This window comes from Periophthalmus magnuspinnatus, chromosome 11, assembly GCF_009829125.3.
Source record: "Periophthalmus magnuspinnatus isolate fPerMag1 chromosome 11, fPerMag1.2.pri, whole genome shotgun sequence".
Lineage (NCBI taxonomy): Eukaryota > Metazoa > Chordata > Actinopteri > Gobiiformes > Gobiidae > Periophthalmus > Periophthalmus magnuspinnatus.
Window position 1 is genome coordinate 21,116,516 of NC_047136.2, and position 19,156 is coordinate 21,135,671.

The following is a 19,156-nucleotide window of genomic DNA, read 5'->3' on the forward strand; positions in this document are numbered from 1 at the left end:
GCAAACTGTATGTATGTTATGGTGAGTATACAGAACGCAGCAGTCAGAGAAGTTAAGCCTTTACCTGAGAATCTGATCTGTCTAATCCAGTTCTATCGTCACATGTGGATATAAACACACATGAAACCACAGGACTCATGACTGTGTTGCTGCGAGCGTTTGATTGGCTGGAGTAAAAGTCCACATTATCAGAGCGGCCGCTGTATCTGAGTGAGATATAAGGTTATAATTAGAGTGTTTGGACCTGTCTGAGCCCAAAGGTTAGCATCACTGGAAACATTGTTAAGTGGAAACGCAGTACCACATCTATCTGCACAACTTATACCAGGTGTGACACTGGAAGAATGAGCCAATATTTCTGTCAGTTTATATATTTTTAGTTTCAATAGTTTCAATCTTTTTCAGTGACATGTTGACGACCCTAACCCCCATTGCAAAACAAACAAAAAACAAATAAAAAACAAAAACCTGGCAACCTAAAGACCCTCATACAACATTTTGATAGTTAAATCCCCAATGTCTAACTTTTTAGCTAAATAATAAATGCTTTTTTAATTTTGGATGTTTTTATTGCACTGAAAAACATGCATGTTTTCTTTGAGCAGGCTTGCATCTCCACAGATCTTATTTGACCTGGAGGAGGGCTTCCTGCTGCTTGTTTCCATTGAAATGTTGTTCCTTTGGCTATTATTTTCCACAGTATGGCATTAAAATGTATCTATCACAATGGAAAATGTTCTGAAGTATGGTTTTGACTTTCTATGTCCTTGGAATCATGCAGGTGATCTGCCACCTCCAGAAAGTTTCACAGTGTTGCTTTAAAAGTATGCAGTATAAAAACCACTTGGGTTGCCAAATTGAACATGATTATTAGTTTTAAGTGCAGTATTCCTCTGCTATCCATGGGTTTAAGAATGATTAAAAAAAAATGAGGTCAGTTGCCATAGTGATTAACAACTAAAACTATCACAGTAGTTATGACTTTTGAATGTGAAAAAGTCCTGAAAATATAAACAAGAAGCTGAAAACTATGAGGAGCTGCTGCCAGTAAATACAGGACAAATCCACCTTAGACCTGCCCCTGTGTAGAGACCTGAGCGTGTGAGTGTAGGTGTGTGGGGGTGTGTCTGTGTGTGTGTGTGAATGAGTGACTGTGTGTGAGTGTGTGTGTGTAGGGGTGTGTGTGTGTGAGTGTAAGTGAGTGTGAGCGTGTGTGTGTGTAAGTGAGTAAGTGGGGGTGTGTTTGAGTGTGTGTGAGCATGTGAATGTGTGTGTGTGTAAGTGTGTGAGCATGTGAATGTGTGTGTGTAAGTGTGTGAGCATGTGAGTGAGTTTGTGATGATGTCGTCTGTTCATGCTTCATTAAGCGCAGTAGAGGGAGGAGGGGCGCAGAGACAGGGTGACACTTTGATTGACAGGTGTCCGTATCCCACAGCTCTTTTCAGCACCAGCCCGTCCACTCTCACATCGCGGCTCCATATTAGAATTTTATTATGTGGACTGGAACACACAATTATACCTTTGGAACAAAATTTAGGAGTGATTGCAGAATGTTTTTTTCCTAGTTGGTCCTACAGGGTTTGAGGCCTGATTTTGTGACTGTGCAGCTTTTGCAGAGGTGGGTCTACCAGCTGCCTGTCTCCATGGAGATGTTCTTGGTTTGCCTGAAATGTTGCACAGTGTTAAAAGGCCTGAGCTGCAACAAATAATCCAATATAATAATTATTGTGACAAGCCTATTAAAGGTCCCTGACTCTTGTGAGCTTTTACCTGTGTGAAAACAGACCTGGAGTGGTGTTTTGTTTCATTCACACATGTTTGAGTAACACTTTATTATTAGTTTGTAACATCTCCAAAACTCAAAATGCTCTGTTCCACCTTGTGATGTCATTCAATTCAATTCAATTCATTTTATTTTTGTAACGCCCAAAATCACAACAACAGTTGTCTCGAAGGACGTCATGAAGTGGTAGTTTTCAAGTTCACAGCTCCTTTTACCTTTAGTTCAGTAGATTGAAACTCCAAGTCTGAAATGATCCAAATGATTCTAGTGAAGGTGTGTGGAGTTTAAAAACACACTGGAGCCGTGGAAGATATTAGGATAAAGCAATACCTTTCCAGGAGATGAAAAGTTACTCAGTGTAGCTTTTAAATTAGACTGATTTTCAAGGTCAAATCCAAGGAGATTTTTTTAAATGTAACTCCCTCCATGTTTCTACTGCATTGACCTCTGTGTGGGCCGGCCCGTGTGAGCTGGCCCATGCGTTTATGTCGTGTCATCAGTTTGGGCGTATTTTAGGAGCGCTGGTCATGTGACTTCTCTCCCGTGTCCTCGCCTCCCGCAGATAATTAATCTAATTTTAGAACACAGTCTGAGTGAGTGAGAAAGAGAGGGAGGGAGACAGAGGGAGAGAGAGAGGGAAAGTTGGCGAGAGGGGGGCGTGGGAGGAGGAGATGGAGAGAAAGAGAGAGAAAGGAAGGGGTTATAAAATGGGAGGGAGGAAGAGAGAGAGAAAAGGGAAGGGGAAAAGAAAGAGAGGGATGGATGAGAGAGAGATGAGGGAGGGATGGAGTGAGTGCGAGGGATTAAGGGAGAGGGGGAGAAGGAGAGTGGAAGGAGTGAGAGATATAGAGAAGGAGAGAGATGTGGGACAGAGAGAGAGAGGGAGGATGGGGGATGAGAATGGAGAGAAAGGAAGAGGTTAGAAAATGAGAGTGAGGAAGAGAGAGAGGGAAGCAGAACTGTAGAGAAGTGATTTTTGCTCTGACAGCTCGACATAACACCACCATCATTAAATGGAGCCAGTTCACCCTGTTACTGTACATGCTGACAGTATTTGGGGTTTAAGACACTATTTGTGGTATATCGATTTTAGCCAGGAGAGATGGAAAGAAATGTACCTGAAAATCTGGAAGGGCATCTGACTCTCTCTGTAACTGCTGCTGTCAAACTTGTCACTTGTTTTTTATTAACCTGTTCTACATGATCGTGGTATTTTTATTTCACTATTGTGTGCGTAAATCAAAACATGAGGATTAATAACAGACAAATCAGATTCCTTCTTTCCCCAAAGTCGCTCCTGCTACAGGAGTAACAGTGACAGGTTTAATTGACAGTGTTGCTAAGTGCCTAATCCCTGTTAAACCAGAGGTGCAGGCGAAAAGGGATGTTACCTTCAACAGCTTCACTCCAGATTGGCTCGTTGGTTAGCTCCAGATTCACCCCTTTAACTGCTCTAGCCTCGATGAGCTTCATTTCACTGTGGGTGATGTCACACTCAGTCCACTTTTCTATACTATCTATGGACTAGACTAGAACTATATTTAAAACTAAAATTAAACTAGAGCAGGACTAGACCAGGACAAAAACAAGACCAAAAAATAAATCTACATCAGGACTAAAGTGGGCTCAAAGTAGGATCAAAGCAGAAGTTTGAATGCACCCTTTGGTAAAATAACAATTTGTTCTTCTCTTGTTTTGCAGCGGCCGACGCGGTGCCTGTGCGGAAAGACGGGGATCAGGTAAAATCACTTTAAATAACTACTCTATATATATACACCACTGGTTTTTGACATGATTTTAGAGAAACACTTTAACACAGAGAGCAGTGTCCTTGTGAAATCGGATGAGACAGAAGTTTGTGGGGTCAAACTGGACATTTTCTGAAAAGAGTCAGAGGCAGAGCAGCGTTTACAGAAGTTTACAGGTTTGGCCACTTCACAAATCACAATTTTTATATTTGGGGCCTTGAAGTGAATTGGTTTGAACCTTGTAGTCAGTGTTTTGGCTCTGGGTGGAAGTACCTGCAGGTGAAAGACTTGACCCTTTCAGACTAAAAGTTTGAATGTTTGAAAGAAAAGTGAATGTAGAATGTTTATTATGTTGTGTTTAGTAGTAATGGTAATGGTAGTAGTAGTATTAGTAGAAGTAGGAGTAGTAATATTAGTAGTAGCAGTAGTAGTAGTAGTGGTGGTAGCAGCAATAGCAGCAGTGCCATACCACTGGTATTCCAGATGTGTGTAGTAGTAGTAGTAGTAGTAGTAGTAGTAGTAGTAGTAGTAGTAGTAGTAGTAGTAGTAGTAGTGACCTCGTTGAGGGAGTTTTAAGAATACAAACCTCTAACTTTCAGTTAGTTGTGATTAATGTATTAATAGTATAGTCTCTTAAAGCTGCACTGTGTAATTTTTTTTGGAGGGGCAGCCATGTATTGTCTCCAAGGAGATGTTATTGCTTTGCCTGGAATGTTCCACAGTATGGCATTAAACCTATCCATTGCTATTATTTATTTCTTGAAAATGCCTTGTAAAACATGTAGGGTCACCACTTCACATTAAGAATCAAGGTTGTAACTTGTCAATGCCTTTTAATGCTATATTGTGAAACATTCTAGAGTAGACAAAGCAATAGTGCATAAAGGTTATAGCAGTTGAAGCGTGATTCAAGGCGAAATCATAGACCGTATATATAAATGGACACAGCTAATCTGCTAACCTGATCATGGGCATGCTTCCGGCTCAATCAACTCTAACTGCTGCTTTCAGACTCGTCATTTTGGTCTTAAAATGTTCGTATTAACCCGCTCTACACAATCCTGGTATTTTTATTTCCCTATTGTGTCTGTAAATCAATGAACATTAATTAGAGACAAATCAGCTGCCTTCTTTCTCTGAGGTTGCTCCTGCAACACTTAGTCCACTTCTCTATACAGTCTATGGGCGAAACAGAGGAGTAAAAATACACAGTCCTTCCTACACATCTCCAGTTCAGAGGAGCCCCTGTTCTGTTTCTCCCTCTGAGTTGAATCCCATTCGGTTGAGTTCACTTCCACATTCTGAGCTGCCAGTCAACATCATGTCAAATGTTTTCACTGTCTCATCAGTTACATAAGGCACAAGTCCTCAACAATTCTAATTAGAATCGCATTACAAAGAGAACACTTTGACACTTTGGCAGTTGTAGGTTTTAAAATTGGGTAACAGTGGGTAGGTCTGTCATGATAACACATTATGACGAGCAATATATTGCTGAAGTAAACGTAGACGATAAAAATATATATATGTATATATATATTTAAACCAAACCATAAAGCAGAAATATCCCCCAAAAATCTACAAAACTGTAAAAAAAAGTATTAGCAATAAGCAATAAATAAATAATAAAACGCAACACTTAAATAGTTAGTTTGTGTTTATCATAAATCATACCAGTTCATAAGTCATATTTCTACAGCTCAAATCTAATCGCAGAACAGAAAACCAAATATTTCCCACTTGTGAAAAAAAAGTGCCAATGATGAATATTGACCGCAAAAAATGATTGTTCCAAAACAGCAGGTCTTTTTACTGATTAAAAAATACCTTGGAAAAAATGCATTCTTTCTATGCGCTGATCTGACTTATAACCCTAACACTTGGTCTGGTGATTTGTCCATATGAAGATATGTTTAAGGGCAAATAGTGGTACATTCCTGACAACATCTCCATGGAGACAAAGAGAAAAGTATTGCGCTGGTTACTCTGGTGCGTCCCGAATGGACTGGTTACTCTGGTGTGATTGTTTTGAACGGACAAACTGACGGGTGTTTCTGTGTCTGTGTCAGATTCAGGGCTTTTCTGGAGCAAAGGCTTTTTAGTGAAACTGATCTGTGTGATCGATACTGAGCCGCTCTAATGTCCAGTATGAGCAGGGAGGGCCATACTTTACTATTCGATCGAGACAGCCCCCACAAACAAACAACACTCATTTATATCTGATGCTCTCACAGACAAGAAACACAATACAACTCAAACTATTATACAGCTTTGTCACTTCTACACTTTGACTTTGGTGGTTTTCAGATTCACTGCGATGATGTCATACATTGTCATTACATTGTATTCTCATAAAATTCTTCACACATTATGAACCTGATCACACACCCAGAGCTGTGCACAAGATCAGTCCAAAGTCTGAACTCACCTTCTCATTCAGTGCTTCATGTTTATGACTTTCTACACTAAAGATCTTGAATACATCAAATATACAGTGGGGCAAAAAAGCATTTAGTCAACCACCAATTGTGCAAGTTCTCCCACTTAAAAAGATGAGAGAGGCCTGTAATTTTCATCATTGGTACTATGAGAGTCAAAATGAGAAAAAAAAAATTCCAGAAAATCACATTGTCTGATTTTTAAAGAATTTATTTGCAAATTATGGTGGAAAATATGTGGTCAATAACAAAAGTTCATCCCTTTGTTGGCAATGACAGAGGTCAAACGTTTTCTGTAAGTCTCCACAAGGTTTTCACACACTGTTGCTGGTAGTTTGGCCCATTCCTCCTGCAGATCTTCTCTAGAGCAGTGATGTTTTGGGGCTGTCGCTGGGCAACAAGGACTTTCAACTCCCTCCAAAGAGTTTCTATGGGGTTGAGATCTGGAGACTGGCTAGGCCACTCCAGGACCTTGAAATGATTCTTACAAAGCCACTCCTTCATTGCCTGGGTGGTGTGTCTGGGATCATTGTCATGCTGAAAGACCCAGCCACGTTTCATTTTCAATGCCCTTGCTGATAGAAGGAGGTTTTCAGTCAAAATCTCACAATACATGGCCCCATTCATTCCTTCCTTTACACGGATCAGTCGTCCTGGTCCCTTTGTAGAAAAACAGCCCCAAAGCATGATGTTTCCACCCCTATGCTTCACAGTAGGTATGGTGTTCTTTGAATGCAACTCAGCATTCTTTCTCCTCCAAACACAACAACTTGAGTTTTTACCAAAAAATTCTATGATGGTTTCATCTGACCATATGAAATTCTCCGAATCCTCTTCTGGATCATCCAAATGTTCTCTAGCTAATTTCAGATGGGCCTAGACATGTACTGGCTTAAGCAGGGGGACACGTCTGGCACTGCAGGATTTGTGTCCCTGGCGGTGTAGTGTTACTGATCTATGGCAGAATGTTCAGCGGCTACCAGGGTGACACAATGAACACATTAATGAAACACAGCCTGATAAGTTTTAAGATCTAGTCTAAAAACTCAAGAAAAATACTAAATGAATTTAAACAACACATCAGGGGCCTGTGATCAATATGCGTGTTCGTGGTTCCATTTAGATAGATTTTCAACAAAAAGCTGAGAGTGACCAACTAAAAAACTGTTGGCTAATGCTAGCTAGCTTGTGACTGTAATAGTAAAAGAAAAATTCTAATCTGTCAACTGGACAAAAAATTTTAGAGTGAAGATGTTTCGCTGCTCATCCAAGCCACTCCTTCAGAATCAATTACACTGAAACTAAAAACACCTGTTTGTTTACAATTTCTGTTGGTTGGCTAGGTCTAATGAGCTAAGTGTGAACTGTGCCTGAGTCATGTTTTGATTATCGTTCAGGTCCCTAATGGGTGCTTTTACAGCTATTAGCATACTGGCTAACCCTATTGTTTTCCTTGTTTATATTTAGGTCTGAGGATGGAGGCATAAATAGGAGATAGATAATGTCTAAGATCCTCATTCCTGTTCAAAGATGGATTGTCTTTCTTAACAAAAATAGCTTCTTTAATTCCCTTCTCAAACCTTTTATTTTCTTTGGCCAAGATCTGTACCTCACTATCTTCAAAGGCGTGGTTAGTGGCTTTGAGATGGAGATGTACGGTGGACTGGGATCCCAAGGATCTCTTGCGATGGTGTTGGTACATTCTCTGTGACTGTAATGTCACTTGAGAGTAACTTGTTTAACTGCTTAAGCCAACTCAACTGTTGTAGTTCAGCTAAGTCATTTCTTTCTGGTCAGACTGAGCTAAAATAATGATCAGATTAAAGTCTAACTTGAGTAACAGAGCTTCAGACAGAGCAGAGCCCCCTAGGATGTTGATGATCAGCTGCACAGTATCAATAGAGGCTACACGTTAATCCTCCCTGTTGATTTTTCACTCTGAATATTGAGTCTGTTATTTCCCCTCCAAACTGGAGTCCGATTTGGTGCAGATTTGAGTCAGTTTGAATTGAGAGTGGAGGGAGCGTGTGTGCTCCTCTGCTTCATTAGGCTCAGATTAAATAAAACCGTTTGTATTAGTTCAGTTGAGTTCTCCTGTCAGCTCCAGACCGATGAGAGCGAGTGATGAAAGCGGGGATGAGAGGAAGAGGGTCTGTAGAGAACGACAGAATCAAATATAAAAGGCCACATAAGGGCAAAAGCATTAGGTTTGACATCATTGTTTTGTGCCCCTCTGTAGAAACTGCTAAAGGAATAAAGATGGTTAGATAAACTGCACTGGAAAATGGAAAAGTGATGAATTCTATCTAGTTCCTGATTGGTTGTTTTTGTCTTGTATGAGGTCATGTCTGAAGTGGAGCTGAACAACTATGGGCCTTAGGCGGAAGACTCACATAGGTTCACACATTCAATTTGATTTTGGAAGTTTCATTCTGCTAGAATAACCTGATCACAAACATAACTGTAGTTCTGTTTTGTTCATGTAAAAGTGAATAATCGTATTTAGTCCTTCTCAGCTCAATGTTATCGCTTTATCTTCATCTGACACATTCGGACAGTGTTACCACTAACAGGAACATACTTCACAACAGTTATATATATATATATATATATATATATATATATATATATATATATATATATATATATATATATATATATATATATATATATATATATATATATATATATATATATATATATTGAATTCATCTTAAATTAGTATACTTTTTTTTCAATTTGAACTGCTCCTCAGTGCACCAGCAGGTGGTGTAGCTGTGCCTTTGTGTTTTGTTTACTGAGAGTTACTACAGTCACACGGGAGGAGCTCGGTGTAGAGCCACTGCTCCTACACGTCGAGAGGAACCAGTTGAGGTGGCTCAGGCATCTGCTCAGGATGCCTCCTGGACGCCTCCCTAGGGAGGTGTTCTGGGCATGTCCCACTGGGAGGAGGCCCCGGGGAAGACCCAGGACACGCTGGAGGGACTATGTCTCTCGGCTGGCCTGGGAACGCCTTGGGGTCCCACCGGAGGAGCTGGAGGACATGTCCGGGGTGAGGGAAGTCTGGCAGTCCCTGCTTAGACTGCTGCCCCCGCGACCCGGCCCCGGATAAGTGGAAGAAAATGGATGGATGGATGGATGGAGTTACTATGGGAGATGCTTTGACTTGTCTGACTGCATGCGATGCCCCAGTGCAACTTAAAAAGGTGGAATGAAACTGGAATGAACCAAGTCTAAATAGGACAATAGGCCGACATCCAGACTGAAATACTGAAAAACAGAACTAGTCCATTTAAATGTTACTGTGATGGTTCATTCCATCCTAATTATTCATCGCGATGAGTTTATAAATGCTTTTCACAACTTTCAGAGACCATATCAGTGTTTTGCCACAATGGTAAAGCTAACAACAACTTGCATGCTAACAGTGCACTTCCTTATTATCGGACACTAAAACAGTAGATGCAGGCTGCACTGGGATCAATTTTACACAAATGTATGGGAAAAAATCAGGTACATGGCCTTAAACTGGGATAAGTACAAACTTTATATCTAATTAATTATATGTGCTAATGATCTATTCCCAAAAGTAAAAGGGCTAACCACTCTGCCACTGCACCTTCCATAATGAGCAGACCTCCCTGTGTTCCCTCTGTCTCTGATGAATCTATGTGTCTGAAATCTGACGTTATGGGTGTTGTTTTGTCTGCTCCATCAGTTCTGCTTATTAGCATGTTTATAACTGTGGGTATGAATCACTGTGTGACCTCCTCCACCCACTCACACAAGCACTGGATTTATTTGGAGTTTTTTTGTTTTTGTTTTTTTTTTGCTTTTTCTTCTGTTTTTTTAAATGTGCTGGTGTCTCAGATCTTCATGTTTTGGGTTCTTTTCTAAGGCAGGATCGTGCATCATATTTAAATGGCTGCACACAGTAAAAATAAATATCAACGAGACAAAAAGATATATTTTTAAACTGCAGTAATATTTAGATTGTTATATACTAGTAATAGGTTTAGCTGTAGAAGTGTTGGAAGGCTACAACAGGGTATTTAAAGTTGGGAAATTGATTTCATGATTTGTAGAAAAAACTCGGGGTATTGGTTTGAGCATAATAGTAGTTGTAGTTGTAGTTGTAGTAGTAGCTGTGGTAGTAGGAGTTGTAGTAGTAATCATAGCAGTAGTACTGGTTGTAGTAGTAGTAGTTGTAGTAGTAGTAGTAGTAGTAGTAGTAATACACAAAACATGTTACAACTAAAGTCCAGTTATCCAGTTACAGATTAGATTTTTCTTTTACTATGGATCATACCGGGACAACTGAGGGATTACACAGACTTTTACGAAAAGTTTAAGTAAAAGATAATATTGTAAAAGTGAAGTTAGAAAGTTTAGAACACAGAGCACTACCACAGAAAAATCAAAAGGATTTTTTTTTAGCTTCAGAGAGTGGTGGCATCACTCAAACCCAAAGACGTGAATGCCGTCAGTTGAAAGGACCTTAAACCATAAGCTTGTGGATTCAGTTTCAAACAAATTCAGAAATCTCCCAGAGTTATAAAGGTCTCTGTACTTTATCTGTATACCATCAAACTCTAAAATGTGACTCCACCTCCAGTTCTCCACCTTGTTTTTCAGGGGCTCTACAAAACGTGCATTAAATAAGGATCCAGTCAAAGTTCTGATATTTGGGCCCAAAGTCCAAAAACCTTTAGTGACTGAAGCATGTGTCAGGTCTGAGTCACCTCTGATAACGCGTGAACATGAACCCGCTTTGAGCTAGAGATGCAAATTAACCACATCATTAGACCAGCATCGCCACAGCAACAGAGGCGGTCGCCATGGGTTACACAAACAACCTTCATCCCGGGAAAACACTCAAAATGAACATGTGACCACTTAAAGATGTATTGTTTTTCAAATATCCAAATCACTGAAGTATCATTGTAGACAGGGCAGATAATGTCAATGTCATATTCAAACGCACAAAACCAGCTCTCACTACAGCAAAAACTGAAAGGGTGAAAAACTGCCACTAAACTATGAAAGCCAACGGCTGGAACTAAACCTGAAATTGACCAGAACAAACCAGGACTAGAACGTGACCGGCATCAGAGCTAAACTGGGCCCAAACCAGGACTCAACAAAGACAAGTAAGAAGTACTAATGTGGACAATTAGCAGAACCCCAAAAAGGTATAAAGAAAAGTCTAAAAACACACTTGGGATATTAATGCTTTCCCACAAATGTTCCGCAGTATGGCATTAAATGTATCTATTTGTCATCTCTTCAGTTAGCAGTATTCCCCCCCAAAAATAATGCTTGAAAAACATTGTTTCTATGAGTAGGTTTGACTCTCCACAGATCTGACCTGCAATTTTGCCTAGGGGGGTCATCTGCTTGTCTCCACAGAGAAGGATGTATATTGTGGAACATTTCCGGCAAAGAAATAACATATCCACAGGGTCAAGCAGGTAGTTTGCCTAGTTGCCAGAATCAGGAAAAAAGTTGTATAAAAGTTTTATAAAATGAGGAACTTGTTTTGGCAGTGGAATAAAAACTATATATGAGCAAAAGGTACATATTTGAAAAAGTAACAGAACCACTTAAAAGTTGGCCAGTTTTAATTGAGAAAGTAGACATTTCTTCAAACTATTAAAGCTGCCAATCATAAGTTTATTACATTTTTTGTTACCAACATATGTCAAATGTGAAACCTGCCCCCCCCACCCACCCCAGGCCCCTCCCTCCTCACCTCACCTGGCACCTCCCTTCACGTGGCCCATCCCTTTCCCCCTCACCTGACATGCCTCCTGACTCCTCCCCCCTTCCCTTCCCTGACCCCTCTCCTGACATGGCCCCTATCACCTTCACTCACTTAGCCCCTCCCTCTTTCTCTCACCTGGCCTGTCTCCCCTCGCCTTACCTGGCCCCCTTCCCTCACTTGGCCCCTCCCCTCACCTGGCCTCTCCCCTGTGCTTTATTCAGAGTCACCTGTGCTCTCTCGCCTTCTTCTGTCAAGCCAAATCTAGTACTTAGAGACAGCAGTAACATAGATAGCCTCTAGTGATCAAGTGAGAGAATACAAAAGGACGATAGGAAAATGTCATTACAATCTAATTTCAAATGGCAGTTTTAAGAGTAAGTGAAGAGACAGTCACCGCCAAGTGTCCACCTAAAAACTGAACAGCAGCTGAAGCCTTGAATAGTTTTAAGCTGATAGTTGATATACTTCAGAAAATCCACCATCTCTCCTTGCCTTTTGTTAACCCCTCTCTTTCTCTCCTGTCCCTCTCTCTCTTTCTCTCCCCCTCTGTCCCTCCCTCTCTTCTATCTAAAGCATGGCCGTGCTGAGTTTTCCTGGGAAGGCATCAATGTAAGTCTTTGTTTAATTCTCTTTGTCTCCCATCCCATTATCCCTCGCTCCTCATTGCACCTTTGACCATTTCAATCAATTTCTATGTAAATTTCAGCACAGGAAAACAATCTAAAGATAGACGTCCTTTCTATAGGCTTCATGCTTGCTCCTGTCTGCTCTTTCTTATCTCTCCTTCACACTCCTATGTCCCCATATGTTTTATTGGCCCTTTCCTTCATTTCCTCTTTGGGCACCTGCTAATCTACTGTACACTATCCACAGATAAACTGTTTGTAAGAGGCTTAGCTCGCTGCTGGACTCGGGTGTTGCACATTTTAAAGAGCTCTTCTACAAAAAGGTGAAAATATTTCTCAGTAGAGTGAGTTTGAGGAAAATTGAATTATCTCAAAATGGCAGGTGAATGGGATTAACTGAGTCTAATTGAAGGACTTTAACAAGGTGCAGTGCAGGTGGAATCTGGTACTTTTTCACATATTGTACAAATCTCCTATATAACTTAACCAATACTTATATTACTACAATTTTTGCTACTGCTTATAAAACTACTAGTACTACTACTACTACTGTTACTTCTACTACCTGTTACTTTTTGACATATACAAATCTCCTGTATACGTTAACCAATAGCTATATTACTGCTACTTTTTCCACTGTTCTTCTACTACGACCACTACTACTACTACTGTTACTTCTTCCTAACTACTACTACCTATTACTTTTTAATATGCTGTACAAATCTACTATATAAGTTTTCCAACACTCATATTACTACTACTTTTGCTGCTGCTTATACTACTACCACCACCACTACTACTACTGCATTACTTTCTGTGTATTTCTAGGTGCACAGGTCAAAACCTGTTTCATAATGTGTACACTAGTATTAACACAGCACTTTTTGAATGACTTCCACAGCAATGCATCATCTCTGCTTTCATTTTGGTCTGAGTCTTGTTGCTGTTGATGACAAATGAAATTACTATTAATATTTGAAAAAACGTTTTCAATATTAATTTGTAAAGATTTCTATAGCTTCATGTTTTGTACTGTATTTTTCTTATCATTTGTTTCATTGTCTCCCTGGTCTGGCTGTAGTTATCTCCTCAGTCCAGTGTAACTCAGAGTGGTAATGAGTCCCTCTCTTCTGTCTGCATCAGGGCTGTGGTTACTTATGCTGTAATTACTTGATTTCTGGACCTCATTAGGAGCTGGGTCTGCCTGAAGTTCATTTGTTTTGTGTTGAGACAAAACACTGGCTCCACAAACTGATGAACGAACGCAGCTCCCACCTGGAAACACAAAAGTCATTAAACACCTGGAAAAAGCCACACAAAACATAATTACACAGGATCAGATCTGCTTCTCTTAGATCTGCTTCTTCTGGAGATTGTGCTTAGAGTGAATCAGCACAGACAATCTGGGCCGGGTTGTATCATTTTTAAATAGCTTTGACTGATATGAAATGAACAAGATCAAATTCATTATTGAATTTACTGATTACATCATAATCTTGATTTATTCACTTTTTTTTTTTACAAGATTTGAAAGAGTGTTTACATTTTGTGTTTTGGTTCTTATCTAATCAGAAAGCAGAACAAGCTTATCACGCATTTAATGGTGCATTATGAAATTTTTTCTGGTGGAGGGTCTGCCTCCTGCTTGTCTTCATGTTAATGCTTTGCCAAGAATGTTCCACAGTATAGCATTAAACTTCATGTTACTGATTGCTTTTTTTTTTTTTTTTTACAATCTAAACAAAGTCTACAGATAAATTTAATTCCATACTGTGGAACAATCTAGGCAAAGCAATAATATCTCCATGGAGACAAGCAGATGACCCTCCACCAGAAAAGTTAAATAGTGCAGTTTTCATTCTTTATTACAGCTAAATTTGCTCTTATAACTGCTAGCCTCGATGAGCTTCATTTGACTGGAGCCAAACACCATGGGTGAAGTCACACTCCCTTATTCCACTTCTTTAAACAGTCTGTGGTTTAAAACATTCCTCCTTCATGTTCCCTCTGTTACCTCCTTAACTCTCTGTCTGTCCCTGCAGTTGTCGATGGAGGACACGACTTCGATCCTGCCACGTCTGAAGAGGAAGTCCGCTAACTCTTATGGCATCGGGGCGCTGGCTAAGTCCTCTCTGACAGGTGTGTCAGGTGTGTGTCGTGGTGTCGGTAAAGTCCCCATGCTGCCTCTACTGCTCTAGGCTCCATGACGACCAGAGGGGGCGCTGCTGTGGAGACAGGAACCAGAAACCAGGAACTGTGGAAGATAGTACTGTGGTCACATGGGAAGGTTTGGTGAAGAGGCAGTGTGCACATGTAATGGTGAAAAATTAGAAAAGTAACAAAATAAAAGACCTAATACTTAAAGAGTTATAACTAACTAAAGAACTAAAAACAGACTTGAATCATCAAAATATATATATCTTTTTTTATTCAAACATATGACCAAAATGTGAGGAAAAGTAATGTTTCTTTTGTACAGGTTTAGTATCTGAAGGAAGTAAAGAAGATTGAGGCTAAAGCTTCAAAACTAGTTAGTTAAAGCCCCACCCTAAAACGTTTTAGCGAGAAAAAAAGAAATTATCCTCATGGGCTTGCATTTCCACAAACATGACTCTTACTTGGCCTGGAGGTGGGCCTTCCTCCGCTTGTCTCCACAGAAATGTTGTTCCTTTGGCTATAATATTCCACAGTATGACATAAAGCTGAACTGTTTCCATGGTGAATGCCATAAAGTTTGGTTTTAACTTCATAGAATCATGCAGGTAATATGCCAACTTCAGAAAGTTACACAATGTTGCTTTAAGATGATCACTGTGGCCATTAGTATCTGCATTCAACACATACTATATAGAGCTAATGTATTAAATTTGTTTCATCTTCCTCACAAAACAACAACAACAAAAAACCTAAAATACATTTCCAAAAAAGTAAACTCTAAGCACTTCATCTCAAACCATTATGACGTGTTATTCTTGTTGTGGCTCAGTGGTAGAGCTGCAGCTCCTCTACCAGCCTCTGCGAGCCAGAGCCCCCTCTCTCCTCATTCGCTCCCTCATTTCTTGCTGTCCAGTCTAATAAAGCCGACAAGCTAAAAATGTCCCTAAAAATGAGATTTCCAGAGCTGTTTTCTAATTCCCGAGTTGCGCTGGTTAAATTCTAAATAAAATCCACAGACGAACCAAACATAATTCTTCCGTGCTTAGCTTCACCACAAAACACCACACATGTGAGCTCTTTCCAGGTAATTTCATCTGTGTCATTTCCACATCAATGCATTACTGACAGTTTAATAAAAATGCCCCAACAAAGAAACACACACTAAAGCCAAGTGAACCTGTTTTAATTTGAAAAAGCAACATTTCGATGGTTGTGTTTTGAAAATCCAATTTTCAAATAATTACAGCCAGTTTGATTATCATAATTATGTGAAGCAGCCTAAACGTTTCAGTAATCTTTTCAATCGCCGTGGCATCTGTGGCTCTTTTTATTGCCAACAATTCCCTCCAAAGAACAAAGAGGACAGGGGTTAAAACACTCATTGAAATAACTTTACTGCAGATAAACAAGGACATTTGGAGCTAATGGTTTTGTTCAAATGGATCATGAATGTTGTTTAGAGGCTGAAGATGTACTGCGCTTCGCCTTGCACATGATGTCATAGTAGTACTAGCTCTGTATTAGTATTAGGGCTGTACATTATGTGATAACTATGGAAATAATAATAATAGTGCTATAGAGATTTAATTTTATATAATTTTTATGCTGAAGGATTAGGAAAAAAATCTCTAAGCAACAAAGATGGTGAAACAGCTGGTCATTATTGGTGCATATTTAGTATATTGCACACAATTTAATCTATATATTGTGTAGGGTGGATGGTCAGAAATATACTCTTTCCTCTAATTCAACGGTTTATAAATTTGTGTTTTATTTATTTGATTTCTTTAGGGCAGTGGTCTTCACAGTGGGGTCACAGATAAATGGCTAATAGACCTTGGGATATTACTTTCAAGGAGGCTTTAGAACCCCAACCCGTGCTTTATGGGAATTGCAAGAGACACACATCAGCACACAAAAAATAATTACAAACTGCATAAAGGCATGAATTTTCCTGTTTGACAATGATATTCTAAAGCTCAATGTCTTATTCATTTGCGCACTGTCTCTCTACCAAATCATTTCACCATTAAAAACAATGATTATCTTTGGCCCTGAGTTTATAAAGTGGACCAAACCCACACGCAGCTTCAGTCTGGGGTCAGAGGAGACGACGAGCGTGGATCCAACATGGCTGCCCCTCCCCTGTGGGTGCCCCCCCCTCACCCCCCCTCCTCCATCCAGTCAACCGACGTCAATGAACGAACCACGAAGTCATTGATGGATTCGATCAGATTTGATTTGGAGCTAAAGTAAGCAAGCGGGCTTACTTTAAGAGGCCCCGAGCATCTCACAGGCGTGTTGGGACGTGCTGTTAACCGTGCAGTGCAGTATTGTGATTCTGTTGTGATTCTGTTGTGATTCTATTGTGATAATGTGTGATCGTTTGTGATCATAATAGAGTGGTGTGATGGTGTCTTGTGTAGTGCGGTGTTGTGCTTTGAGCTCTGTGCTTCGTCAGTGCAGAAAGAGTTGTTTATTTTTTGTGCTAAGATTAGTTTAAGTTTCTTTGCTATAGGATATCTCTGCAAAGCACATAAGCATGGAAAATAATGACACAAGTACAGTCGCTATGGTAACGGTACAAAATTTAAAAAGTTGGTGAATTTAGGCTATCAAATACGTCAGCCCGTAACTCCTCTTCTTTAGTTATACTATATTCACATGTTTCAGATTCCTGTTATAGAATACATTTTGAGGAATAGGATATTTAGTTTTAACTTGTAAATTGCTATAGTAAAGGTAAAAAATAAGAAGAAAAAGTCATCATTCTGAAGTCCATGGGTAGATTTTATTACTGTCCTTTTTACTTTTACTACAACAATCCATGCTACAGACTGTATAAAGAAGTGGACTAAGAGAGTGTGACGTCAACCACAGTGTTCAGCTCCAGTCAAATGAAGCTCATCGAGGCTAGAGCAGTTATAGGGGCAAATCCAGAGCCAAGTTCCACATTTGGAACTGCAAGTATCATAGCAACCAAAGAGCCAATCAGGAGCAAGGCTGTTGAAGGTAATGCCCTTTCCCGCCTGTACCGCTGGTTTACCAGGGAGCAGGTGTTTAGCAGTGCTGTTTAAAACAATGCTGTTTTTTATTAATTTTTTTTATATAAAGCGAATTGGAGCCAGAGTCGATGGAGCTGGAAGCGTGCCATGATCACTTCCTATTTGGAATGCAGTGGCTAGCGCATTATCTGGTTCCATTTATATGTACAATCTATGGTCCATGCTGTTTAAAATACTATAACAGAAGCTCTCTTGTCACTTAACACATAACATATTTGGGCAGTCTAAAATAATTTACATATTCAACTAAAACAGTGTTGTAAGGTTGTATTCTTTCACACAACAATCTTATATTTATTGTCATTTTGGCTTCATAAACTGGGGTTACACATGTGGCTAATTCACTGATAAAGACTGGAATAAGATGAAGGGAGCTTGGTTTGCATTAAAAATGACAAAACGAAATAAAACAAACTTACTCACATGAGCCACTTTAAGTCTATCAACAAATATATAGTAATAAGTAGAAAATAAATTGTAGTATTTACCATGTTAAAGTGCTTTGCAGAGACATCACAGACAGAGTAGAATTCTTCTGCTGTGTTTTTTTTGTTTGTTTTTTTGTTGAGCCTCTAATCGCTCAGACCCCAACACACCCCTCCATCCCTCACCTCACATCTTTGTCCATCCAACTCAGCGGGGAGCGTTCGATTTTAACACCAGCTTAGCCTCTGTCTCTTCCTGCTTTAAGATAAACTCCCTCTGTTAGCGTCTCCTTTGTTCATCCACAGCATAGACACACAATTAGAAGATGCTGCGCTATCCACCACATAGCAATTTAGCTAGTCTGGGAAGATTTTACAACTCTGGAGCCAGTATTTATTTTTTTTCCTATAGGCATTAGCGTTAACCCACAAAAATCACAAGTTATGAATAATACAGGGGGATAAAAATCACTGTTGAGTGTGTTGAGAGTGTTTTATTTCAGATAATAATTTGCGATAATAAGCAATATTAGATCATATTAGCAAAAGTCACATCAGAGCTAATTTCAGATATCCGACTTTCAGATGAGTTTTCTGAATTTTCGTGCTTTTGGTAAACATCTAGTGACACTAAACCTCCTCTTTTACATGTTAATGGTGAGGAACTCAGATAAATGACAGAAATATGAAATAAGCGCTATATACTTTAACATGGGGATTGGATTGGCCATTCATTCAATTTTATGTAATTCCGAGTAGCATCGGCGCCAAATGAGTTTTAGCAACGGGCAGAGATAGATTAGTCTATGATTTTAATAAATTTTTTATTGATCTTTCGGGACGGCTCTTGACTCCCTGAATATGGCTCTGATTTGAATATTTGCATCTTAATTGGGCCGAGGTTTGGCTCTGTTTACACTCAGTGATTACTTTCTATTTGTCTCTCGCATTCTGCTGTAACAAGGTTTTAATTACATAATGCTAATGAGCCTCATTTATTATGTTTACCAGCAGCAATGAGCAATGCCTCCAAACATTAATCTTTTGACTAATTATGAGAAATGTTATTTGGTTTAGGCCTTGCCATTGTCCAAGACCTTTTAAAGAGATTACTCATAGTGTTGGAGCAGTTGTTTGCACGCTCGCACTT

General features: G+C 39.6%; 1 protein-coding gene across 1 annotated transcript in view; it reads left to right on the forward strand.

The window, feature by feature from the left end:
- The window catches only part of LOC117378652 (protein FAM131B-like), a 66,464-nt gene that overhangs the window by 22,157 nt on the left and 25,151 nt on the right, over positions 1-19,156 (forward strand). Inside the window, exons 2-3 of the mRNA XM_055225358.1 lie at positions 3,485-3,522; positions 14,402-14,507. Coding sequence (XP_055081333.1) covers positions 3,485-3,522; positions 14,402-14,507 — 144 coding nt within the window. The remainder of the gene's footprint in view (positions 1-3,484; positions 3,523-14,401; positions 14,508-19,156) is intronic.